Raw genomic sequence first — 11,765 nt, forward strand, 5'->3', positions numbered from 1 at the left:
GACCCCTGGGTGACCCAGTGACCCCGGGGTGACCCCTGGGTGACCCCTGGGTGACCTCTGACCCCGGTGTGACCCCTGTGTGACCCCGTGACCCCCCAGGCGAGCGCAGCTCCTCGGGGCTGCTGGAGTGGGACGGGGTTGCGGGTCATGGGGAGGGGCTTGGGGGGTCATGGGGGGGTCAGGAATGATCCCTGACCCCTGTGTGACCCCTGAGTGACCCCTGTGTGACCTCTGACCCCAGGCGAGCGCAGCTCCTCGGGGCTGCTGGAGTGGGAGGGGCCAGGGGGTCATGGGGGGGTCAGGAATGATCCGTGACCCTGTGACCCCTGGGTGACCTCTGACCCCTGTGTGACCTCTGACCCCAGGCGAGCGCAGCTCCTCGGGGCTGCTGGAGTGGGACTCCAAGAGCGACGCGCTGGAGACGCTCGGCTTCCTCAACCACTTCCAGATGAAGAACCCCAGTGCGTGCTTCGGCCTCGCCCCCCTCATCATCCTCATCATCCTCATCAGCCTCCTGCCCTTCATCCTCAGCCTCTCCTTCATCCTCATCCTCCTCCTCCTCATCCTGTCCTTCATCCTCACCTTCATCCTTATCCTCAGCCCCTTCATCCTCATCATCCTCATCAGCCTCCTGCCCTTCATCCTCCTCCCCTTCATCCTCATTGTTCCCTTCATCCTCATCCTCCTCATCCTCCCCTTCATCCTCAGCCTGATCCCCTCATCCTCATCTTCCTCCTGCCCTTCATCCTCATCCTCTCCTTCATCCTCATCTTCATCCTTATCCTTGCCTCCTCCCTTCATCCTCATCTTCCTCCTGCCCTTCATCCTCCTCCCCTTCATCCTCATTGTTCCCTTCATCCTCATCCTCCTCATCCGGTTTGTGCCCCCCAGACGGGCCCTACCCCTACACGCTCAAGCTCTGCTTCTCCACGGCCCAGCACGCCTCCTGAGACCCCCGGAGAGACCCCCGGAGACCCCCAGGATTACCCCGGGACCCCCGAGATCCCCCCGGGACCCCCCCAGGAATCCTGGGGACCCCCGGGACCCCCTGGAGACCCCCAAGATCCCCCCAGGACCCCCCTGGATTCCTTCAGGACCCCCCGAATCCCACCTTGGGACCCCCTGGAGCCCCCCAGGGACCCTGAGACCCCCCAGGACCCCCCTGGGGACCCCCGGAGACCCCCCTGACCCCCCGTTTTTTTAAGGCCGAGGGGCGCAGACCCCGCCCCTCCCCCCTCTGCCCCCCCATTTTTAAGGAGGGGGGGTCGGGCCCCCCCAGATCCCCTCCCCCACAATAAAGCTCGTTTGGGAAACGGAACCCGAGAGTCTGGGGGGGTTGGGGGGTTGGGGCAGTTTTGGGTCAGAAATGGGAGGTTTGGGGGATTTGAGGTTTTTTGGGAAGATTTTGGGGGGATTTCGAATTTTTGGGTCGATTTCGGAGGAGTTTTGGGGAGGTTTTGGATTTTTTGGGGGGATTTTGAATTTTTGGAAATATTTTTTTGGGGTTTTGGGATTTTTTTTCGGGACAGTTTTGGGGGGAAATTGGAGGTTTGGGAAGATTTTTTGGGATTTGGGGATTTTTTTTTTGGGGAAGATTTTTGGGGGATTTTGAATTTTTGGGATGTTTTGGAGGAGTTTTGGGGAGGTTCTGGGGTTTTTTGGGAAGATTTTTTTGGGTTTTGGGATTTTTTTTTGGGAAGACTTTTGGGAGGATTTGAATTTTTGGGGAGGTTTTGGGGCATTTGAGGTTTTTTTGGGAAGATTTTTTGGGATTTGAGAATTTTTTTTGAAGATTTTTGGGGGATTTTGAATTTTTGGGAATATTTTTTGGGGTTTTGGGATTTTTTTTTGGGAAGACTTTTGGGAGGATTTGAATTTTTGGGGAGGTTTTGGGGCATTTGAGGTTTTTTTGGGAAGATTTTTTTGGGTTTTGGGATTTTTTTTGGGACGATTTTGGGGAAAATGGGAGGTTTGGGGAGGTTTTGGGATGATTTTGGGGGGGTTCAGGATTTTGGGGAGAATTTGGGAGGTTTGGGGAACATTTTGGGTTTGTGCTTTTTACTTTTTGGGTGGGTTCAGCGTTTTTTGAGAAAATTTGAGATTTTGGAGGATTTGGAATTTTTGGGGAAGATTTTTGAGGGATTTGGGGTTTTTTTGGATGATTTGGGGGCATTTTTTGGGAGATTTGGGGAAGATTTGGGAATTTTTGTGACGATTTTGGGTTTTTCGGGGGGGACCCCGGGAGGATTTGGGGGTTCACGGAGGACTCGGTGGCATTTTGGGTGAAATTCCAGAACTTTCGGCACAAGTTTGTCCTCCAGCCCCACTTCCGCCTCGCCGCGCGTCACTTCCGCCTCGTTAGGGAGAATCCCGCCCCACTTCCGCCTCGTTAGTGCGTCACTTCCTCTCTGCCAGGGGGCGTGGCGCCGCGCCGCGCCGCCATTGGCCGCGGGGATTTTGGGTTTTTCTGGGGGGACCCCGGGAGGATTTGGGGGTTCACGGAGGACTCGGTGGCATTTTGGGTGAAATTCCAGAACTTTCGGCACAAATTTGTCCTCCAGCCCCACTTCCGCCTCGCCGCGCGTCACTTCCGCCTCGTTAGGGCGAATCCCGCCCCACTTCCGCCTCGTTAGTGCGTCACTTCCTCTCTGCCAGGGGGCGTGGCGCCGCGCCGCGCCGCCATTGGCCGCGGGGCCGGAAGCGCGCGGCGCCCCCTGGCGGAGAGCGGAGCCGATGGCGGCGCGGCTGCTGCGGGCGCGTGAGTGGGGGAGGGGCGACCCCGCCAGGGCCACGTGACCCCCGCGACCCCCCCAGTCTGTCCCAGTCTGTCCCAGTTTGTCCCCAGTGGGTCCCAGTTTGTCCTTAGCGGGTCCCAGTCAGTTCCCAGTCAGTCCCAGTTTGTCCCCAGTGGGTCCCAGTTTGTCCCAGTTTGTTCCAGTTTGTCCTTAGTGGGTCCCTGTCGGTGTCAGTTTGTCCCAGTCTGTCCCACTTCGTCCCCAGTCAGTTCCCAGTCAGTCCCAGTTTGTCCCCAGTTTGTCCCAGTTTGTCCTTAGCGGGTCCCAGTTGGTCCCAGTTTGTCCCCACTTTGTCCCCAGTTTGTCTCCAGTCAGTCCCAGTCAGTCCCACTTTGTCCCCAGTGGGTCCCAGTTTGTCCCCAGTGGGTCCCGGTTCTCATCCCAGTCCCTCCCAGTGCCCCCAGTCGTGTCCCCGTGTCCCCAGTGCCCCCAGTGCCCCCCAGTTCAGTCCCAGTCCCTCCCAGTCCCTCCCAGTCCAGTCCCACTGTCCCAGTCCCTTCCAGTGGCGTCAGTGACATTGACGGTGCCCCCCCAGTGCCCCCCCAGTGCTCCCAGTCCATCCCAGTTCAATCCCAGTATCCCCAGTGGCCCCCCAGTGCCCCCCCAGTCCATCCCAGTCCCTCCCAGTTCAATCCCATTCCCATCCCAGTGCTCCCAGTTCAATCCCAGCGTCCCCAGTTCAATCCCGTTCCCATCCCAGTGTGTCCCAGTGCCATCCCAGTGCCCGTGTCCCGCTCGGTGACCTCGGTGACCTCGGTGACACCCCCGATGTCCCCCCCCGTGTCCCCCCCCGGGAGCTGCAGACGCTGCACCCCAGTGTTCCCAGTTCAATCCCAGTCCATCCCAGTCCCTCCCAGTCCATCCCAGTGTCTCCATTTCCACCCCAGTGCGTCCCAGTGCCATCCCAGTGCCCGTGTCCCACTCGGTGACCTCGGTGACACCGGAGTCCCCGATGTCCCCCCCGGAGCCCCTGGTGTCCCCCCCCCGGGAGCTGCAGACGCTGCACCCCCAGTGCTCCCAGTGTCCTCAGTTCAATCCCAGTCCCTCCCAGTTCAATCCCAGTCCATCCCAGTCCCTCCCAGTCCATCCCAGTGTCTCCATTTCCACCCCAGTGCGTCCCAGTGCCATCCCAGTGCCCGTGTCGCGCTCGGTGATCTCGGTGACACCGGAGTCACCAATGTCCCCCCCCCGGGAGCTGCAGACGCTGCACCCCCAGTGCTCCCAGTGTCCTCAGTTCAATCCCAGTCCCTCCCAGTTCAATCCTGTTCCCATCCCAGTGTCCCCATTTCCATCCCAGTGCCCGGGCTGCAGCGGGAGCGGCCGCACGTGCTGCACCTGCAGCTGCACCGGCCCGGCAAGCGCAACGCCATCGACCTGCGCTGCTGGAGGTACTGGGAGCACTGGGAGCACTGGGAGCACTGGGATGCACTGGGACACGGCTGGGACACGGCTGGGGGGGACTGGGACAAACTGGGAGCACTGGGACCGGGCTGGGACACAGCTGGGGGACACTGGGGGGAACTGGGAATGGACTGGGGGAGGACTGGGAGGGACTGGGGGGGACTGGGACAAACTGGGAGGGACTGGGATGGGGCTGGGGGGCACTGGGATGGACTGGGACACGGCTGGGGGGAACTGGTGTGTACTGGTCTGTACTGGTTCATACTGGTCTGTACTGGTTTAGGGAGCTGGTGCACACTGGTGTCACTGGTTCATACTGGTTCATACTGGTTCATACTGGTTCATACTGGTTTTTACTGGTCTATACTGGTTTATACTGCTCTGTACTGGTCTGTACTGGTTCATACTGGTCTGTACTGGTGCAGGGAGCTGGTGCACACTGGTGTCACTGCTCTGTACTGGTTCATACTGGTTCATAATGGTTCCTACTGGTCCCGGGAGCTGGTGCACGCTGGTGTCAACGCTATGTACTGGTTCATCCTGCAGGGAGCTGGTGCACACTGGTGTCACTGCTCTGTACTGGTTCATACTGGTTCATACTGGTCTGTACTGGTTCATACTGGTTCATACTGGTTCATACTGGTGCAGGGAGCTGGTGCAGTGCTTCCAGGACATCTCCGAGGATCCCTCGTGCCGCGCCGTCGTCATCTCCGGGGCCGGCAGCGCCTTCACCGCCGGTGGGACGGGGTCGGGGGTCCGGGGGAGGAGAGCTTCTCGGTCATGGAGAGGGTGGGCACGGACCCCCGGGACCCCCGGGACACCCCCAAACCCGGGCTGACACCCCTAAACCCGGCCTGACCCCATAAACCCAGCCTGGGCGCTGCGCCGGCGCATCCTGGAGTTCCAGGAGAGCTTCTCGGTCATGGAGAGGGTGGGCACGGACCCCCGGGACCCCCGGGACACCCCCAAACCTGGGCTGGCACCCCTAAACCCGGGCTGACCCCATAAAACCAGCCTGGCACCCCAAACCTGGCCTGACCCCAAACCCAGCCTGGCCCCTGCACATCCTGGAGTTCCAGGAGAGCTTCTCCGTCATGGAGAGGGTGGGCACGGACCCCCGGGACACCCCAAACCTGGGCTGGCACCCCTAAACCTGGCCTGGCACCCCAAAACCTGGGCTGACCCCATAAACCCGGCCTGACCCCAAAAACCCCCCATTCAATGTCCCAAACCCACCCTGACCCCACAGACCCAGCCTGACACCCCAAAACCTGCCCTGAGCCCCCAAAAACCCCACAGTGCCCCAAACATGCCCGGACCCCACAGACCCTTCCTGACCCCAAAACCTGCCCTGACCCCATAAACCCACCCTGACCCCAAATCTGCCTCCCCTAAACCCGCTCTGACCCTACAAAAACCCTACAGTGCCCCAAACCCACTCTGGCACTCCAAATCCTGCCCTGACCCCAAATCTGCCTGCAATGCCCCAAACCCACCCTGACCCCACAAAAACCTCACAGTGCCCCAAACCCCCCAGACCCCATAAACCCATCCTGACCCCCAAAACCTGCCCTGACCCCACAAATCCCCGCAGTGCCCCAAACCCGTGATCGCCGCCGTGCACGGGCCCTGCATCGGAGCCGGTGAGGGCAGCGGGGCCGGGGTGGGGTCGGGGTTTGGGTTTGGGGTTTGGGGTTTGGGGTTTGGGGTTTGCGGTCGGGATCGGGATTGGGATGGCATTGGGGTTTGGACTGTCCCCGTGTCCCCAATAGTGTCCCCAGTGACATTCCCAAGAGTGTCCCCAATGCTGTCCCCACCGCTGTCCCACTCTGTCCCCAACCCTGTCCTCAACCCTGTCCCCAATGATGTCCCCGTGTCCCCAGCAATGTCCCCAGTGATGTCCCCAATGATGTCGGGTTTGGGGTGGGATTGGGATCAGGATTGGGGTCGGGAATTGGGGTCAGGATTGGGATTGGGGTTGGGTTTGGGGTTGGAATTGGGTCGGGGTTTGGGGTGGAGATTGGGGTTGGGGGTCGGGATTGGAACAGTGGTGTGGGGCCATGGGGGATGGGGACGATGAGGATGAAGATCGGGGTGAAGATGAGGGTGGGATAAAATGGGAACAGGGTGGTGAGGATGAGGATGAGGATGGGATCGTGATGAAGATGATGGTGACAATGAGGGTGACAATGACGATGATGATGAGGATGGGATGGTGATGATGATGATGACGATGAGGATGAGGATGGTGATGATGACAATGACAATGATGACAGTGAGGATGATGACAATGACGATGATGATGAGGATGGGATGATGATGATGATGATATTGAGGATGACATGAGGATGAGGATGGTGATGATGAGGATGGGATGATGATGATGATGATGATGACGATGATGATGACGATGACAATGAGGATGACAATGACGATGAGGATGAGGATGGTGACGAAGGCTGCCCCCCCCAGGCGTGGCGCTGTCCCCGTGTCCCCAATGATGTCCCCGTGTCCCCAATGATGTCCCCAGTGGCATCCCCAATGATGTCCCCAACGCTGTTCCGGTGTCCCCATTTCCCCACTGTCTCCCCAATGTCCCCATGTCCCCCCTGTGTCCCCAGTAATGTCCCCAACGCTGTCCCCAATGTCCCCAATGTCCCCATGTCCCCAATGATGTCCCCATGTCCCCAATAATGTCCCCAATGTCCCCCCTGTGTCCCCAGTAATGTCCCGCCCTGTGACCCCCCCGGTGTCCCCAGCGATGTCCCCAATGTCCCCACGCTGTCCCCGTGTCCCCAATGTCCCTAATAGTGTCCCAAATAATGTCCCCGATGTGCCCAACGCTGTCCCCAGTGATGTCCCCATGTCCCCAATGATGTCCCCGATGTGCCCAACGCTGTCCCCAGTGATGTCCCAAATGTCCCCAATGATGTCCCCAGTGGCATCCCCAATGATGTCCCCATGTCCCCAATGATGTCCCCATGTCCCCAATAATGTCCCCAATGTCCCCCCTGTGTCCCCAGTAATGTCCCCAACGTCACCATGTCCCCTATGATGTCCCCACACTGTCCCAGATGTCCCCCCCATGTCCCCAATGTCCCCATTGTCTCCATGTCCCCCCTGCGTCCCCAGTGATGTCCCCAGTGATGTCCCCATGTTCTCCTGGTGTCCCCAATGTCCCCAATGACATCCCCACTGCTGTCCCCCCACTGTCCCTGTGTCCCCAATGTCCTGGTGTCCCCAATGCTGTCCCCCTGTCCCCAATGTCCCCGTGTCCCCAGTGATGTCCCCTTGGTGTCCCCATGTCCCCAATGTCCCCTGGTGTCCCCACTGTCCCCCATGTCCCCAATGATGTCCCCATGTCCCCACACTGTCCCCGTGTCCCAGCCTGGTGAACGAGCTGGCTTTCACCGCCCGCGTCATGAGAGCCCCGGAGGCGCTGAGCTGCGGCCTCGTCAGGTGGGGACCCGCCCTGGGGGGTCTGGGGGGGTTTGGGGGGATTTGGGTGAATTTTAGGGGAATTTTCGGTGAATTTTGGATGGATTTTGCTGCATTTTGGGTGGATTTTAGGAGGATTTGGGTGAATTTTGGGTGGATTTTGGTGAATTTTGGGTGAATTTTGGATGGATTTTGCTGAATTTTGCGTGAATTTTAGGGGGATTTGGGTGGATTTTTGCTGAACTTTGGGTGGATTTTGGTGAATTTTGGGTGAATTTTAGGGGGATTTTGGATTGATTTGAGTGAATTTTGGGTGAATTTTAGGGGGATTTTGGCTAGATTCTGGTGAATTTTGGGTGGATTTTAGGAGGATTTGGGTGGATTTTTCATGAATTTTGGTGAATTTTGGGTGAATTTTAGGAGGATTTTGGATAGATTTGAGTGGATTTTGGGGGTGTGGTTTTGGTGTATTTGGGGTGAATTTCAGGGGGATTTGGGGCTGATTTTGGGGTGGATTTTTTGGGTGGGTTTGGGGTGGATTTTGTGTGTATTTTCGGTGTATTTTGGGGTTCCTGTGTGTATTTTCCGTGTATTTTATTTGTGTTTTGTGTCCCTGCTCTGTCCCCAGCCGGGTGCTGCCCGACAAGGGCTGGATTTGGGCTGGATTTGGGTGGATTTGGGGTGGATTTGGGTGTATTTTCTGTGTGTTTTGGGGTTCATTGTGATTCCTCTGTGCCCAGCCGGGTGCTGCCCGACAAGGGCTGGATTTGGGGTGGATTTTGGGGTTCCTGGGTGTATTTTCTGTGTGTTTTGGGGTTCCTGTGTGTATTTTCTGTGTACTTTATGTGTATTTTCCGTTCATTCTGTCCCCAGCCGGGTGCTGCCGGACAAGGGCTGGATTTGGGCTGGATTTGGGTGTATTTGGGGTGGATTTGGGTGTATTTTCTGTGTGTTTTGGGGTTCCTGGGTGTATTTTCTGTGTATTTTCTGTATATTTTCTGTATATTTTCTGTGTATTTTCCGTTCATTCTGTCCCCAGCCGGGTGCTGCCGGACAAGGGCTGGATTTGGGCTGGATTTGGGTGTATTTGGGGTGGATTTGGGTGTATTTTCTGTGTGTTTTGGGGTTCACCTCCCCAGGACAGGGCCACCTCCCCAGAATCAGTGTCACCTCCCCAGGACAGGGCCACCTCCCCAGAATCAGTGTCACCTCCCCAGGACAGGGCCACCTCCCCAGAATCAGTGTCACCTCCCCAGGACAGGGCCACCTCCCCAGAATCAGTGTCACCTCCCCAGGACAGGGCCACCTCCCCAGAATCAGTGTCACCTCCCCAGAATCAGTGTCACCTCCCCAGGACAGGGCCACCTCCCCAGAATCAGTGTCACCTCCCCAGAATCAGTGTCACCTCCCCAGGACAGGGCCACCTCCCCAGAATCAGTGTCACCTCCTCTGAGACAGGGCCACCTCCCTAAAATCAGGGTCACCTCCCCCAGTGTCACCTCCCCAGGACAGGGCCACCCCGGGGATTGTCACCTCCCTGAAATCAGGGTCACCTCCCCAGAATCAGGGACACCAGCCCCAGGACAGGGCCACCTCCCCCAGGGTCCCTGTCCCCAATGTCCCCCATGTCCCCAGTGTCCCTGTCACTGTCCCCATGTCCCCAATGTCCCAATGTGCCCATGTCCCCAATGTCCCCGATGTCCCCATGTCCCCAGGCCACGTGGAACATGGCCATGCTGCAGACCGAGGACATCCCCAATGTCCCAGTGTCCCCAATGTCCCTGTCACTGTCCCCAATGTCCCCAGGCCACGTGGAACATGGCCATGCTGCAGACCGAGGACATCCCCAAGTCGGTGCAGGCGGCCCTGGAGAAGAAGGGCCCCGAGGACGTGCCCTTCGCCAAGCTCTGATGTCACCTGAGTGCCACCTGAGTGTCACCAGTGTCACCTCAGTGCCACCAAGGTCACCTAAGTGCCACCCACATCCCCTTTTCCCAAGCTCTGATGTCACCTGAGTGCCACCAGGGTCACCTGAGTGTCCCCAGCGTGCCCTTCGCCAAGCTCTGATGTCACCTGAGTGCCACCTCAGTGCCACCTGAGTGTCACCTGAGTGTCCCCAACGTGCCCTTCGCCAAGCTCTGATGTCACCTGAGTGCCACCAGGGTCACCTGAGTGTCCCCAGCGTGCCCTTCGCCAAGCTCTGATGTCACCTGAGTGCCACCTGGGTCACCTGAGTGTCCCCAGCGTGCCCTTCGCCAAGCTCTGATGTCACCTGAGTGCCACCAGGGTCACCTGAGTGTCCCCAACGTGCCCTTCGCCAAGCTCTGATGTCACCTGAGTGCCACCAGGGTCACCTGAGTGTCCCCAGCGTGCCCTTCGCCAAGCTCTGATGTCACCTGAGTGCCACCTGGGTCACCTGAGTGTCCCCAGCGTGCCCTTCGCCAAGCTCTGATGTCACCTGAGTGCCACCTGTGTCACCTGAGTGTCACCTGAGTGCCACCTGAGTGTCCCCAGTGCCACCTTGGTGCCACCGAGGTCCCCTTCCCCGGTGTCCCCTCGGTGCCACCGCGGTGTCCCCAATGTCCCCAATAAACTCCTTTGTCCCCAGATGTCCCTGGCGTGTCACCGAGGGGTCCCCGAGGAGCCACCGCGGGGCTGGGGGGAATTAAAAAATGAGAGGAGCTTGTTAATTAACGCTAACGAGGAGGGGAACCGGGGGGGGCCTCGTTAATTAATGAGGGGAAACGGGGGGGGCTCGTTAATTAACGCTAATGAGGGGAACTGGCGGGTCCTCCCGGCCGCCAGGGGGCGCCACTGCAGGGTGGTGTGGGCGTGGCCAGGCAGGGATGGGCGTGGCCAAAAGAATCCTTTAATTTTCAACAAATTTGGGTTTTTTAGGGAATTTCCTGAAATAAATCCTTTATTTTTCGTGGATTTCGGTTTTTTTAGGTGTTCCTGAAATTCCCAGGGCCCTCAGATCCCAGAAATCCATCCCAAAAATCCCAAACTTCCAGGGATCCAATCCCAAAAATCCCAAAAATCCAATCCCAAAAATCCCAAAGATCCCAGAGATCCAATCCCAAAATTCCTGAGGCTTCTCCTCTCCAAAATAACATTTATTGGGGTTTTTTTTTAGGGAATTCCAGGATTTTTTAGGGAATTCTGGAGTTTTTTTAGGGAATTTGGGGATTTTTAGGGAATTTTTGGAACTGCCAGGGTGGGAAAAGCCCCCGGGGGTCTCCAGGTGGGATTTGGGGCAGATTTGGGGAATCTCGGGATTTTTAGGGAATTCCCAGATATTTTTAAGGAATTCCTGGATATTTTTAAGGCATTTTCAGGATTTTTAGGGAATTTGCAGATATTTTTAAGGAATTCCTGGGGGATTTTAGGGAATTTTTGGGGATTTTTAGGCCACTTTTGGGGCAGATTTGGGGTGGATTTGGGAAATCTCGGGATTTTTAGGGAATTCCCAGATATTTTTAAGGAATTCCCAGATATTTCAAAGAAATTCCCAGATATTTTTAAGGCATTTCCAGGGGATTTTAGGGAATTTTGGGGGATTTTTAGGCCACTTTTGGGGTGGATTTGGGTCAAAATTGGGGCGGACTTGTGAAATTTCAGGATTTTGCCCAAATCCCCGGGATTTTGGCTCATTTCTGGAAGTGCTGCAGGGGGCAGTGCTCCCCGTAGGCCTCCAGGTGGGATTTGGGGCGGATTTGGGGCAGATTCGGGTCAGATTTGGGTCAAATCTGTGAAATTTCAGAATTTTGCCCAAATTCCCAGAATTCTGCCCAAATCCCCGGGATTTTTGGGGATTTTTGGGGAATTCTGGTTCATTTCTGGAACTGCTGCAGGGGGTAGTGCTCGCCGTAGGCCTGCAGGTGCCATTTGGGGTTAGATTTTGGGCAGATTTGGGGCAGATTTGGATCTGATTTGGGGCGGATTTGTGGAATTTCGGGTTTTTGATGGAATTCCCAGGATTTTGCCCAAATCCCCGGGATTTCAGCTCATTTCTGGAACTGCTGGAGCGGGTAGTGCTCGCCGTAGGCCTGCAGGTGCCATTTGGGGGTGGATTTGGGGCAGATTCGGGTCGGATTTGGGGCGGATTTGGGTCAAATCTGTGAAATTTCA

The 11,765-nt window shown here is 57.1% G+C and overlaps 1 protein-coding gene across 1 annotated transcript; it reads left to right on the forward strand.

Moving 5' to 3' along the window:
* The first annotated feature begins 2,701 nt into the window (after positions 1 to 2,701).
* Positions 2,702 to 9,753, forward strand: LOC120507545 (delta(3,5)-Delta(2,4)-dienoyl-CoA isomerase, mitochondrial-like). The gene is made up of 9 exons (XM_039720352.1): positions 2,702 to 2,758; positions 3,908 to 4,003; positions 4,099 to 4,183; positions 4,845 to 4,976; positions 5,046 to 5,127; positions 5,791 to 5,839; positions 6,565 to 6,760; positions 7,584 to 7,655; positions 9,377 to 9,753. Exons 1-9 carry the CDS (start codon positions 2,734 to 2,736, stop codon positions 9,543 to 9,545), a joined length of 906 nt encoding a protein of 301 aa, XP_039576286.1. The 5' UTR covers positions 2,702 to 2,733; the 3' UTR covers positions 9,546 to 9,753.
* Positions 9,754 to 11,765: the final 2,012 nt, after the last annotated feature.

This window comes from Passer montanus, unplaced genomic scaffold (assembly GCF_014805655.1).
Source record: "Passer montanus isolate IOZ18808 unplaced genomic scaffold, ASM1480565v1 scaffold431, whole genome shotgun sequence".
NCBI lineage: Eukaryota > Metazoa > Chordata > Aves > Passeriformes > Passeridae > Passer > Passer montanus.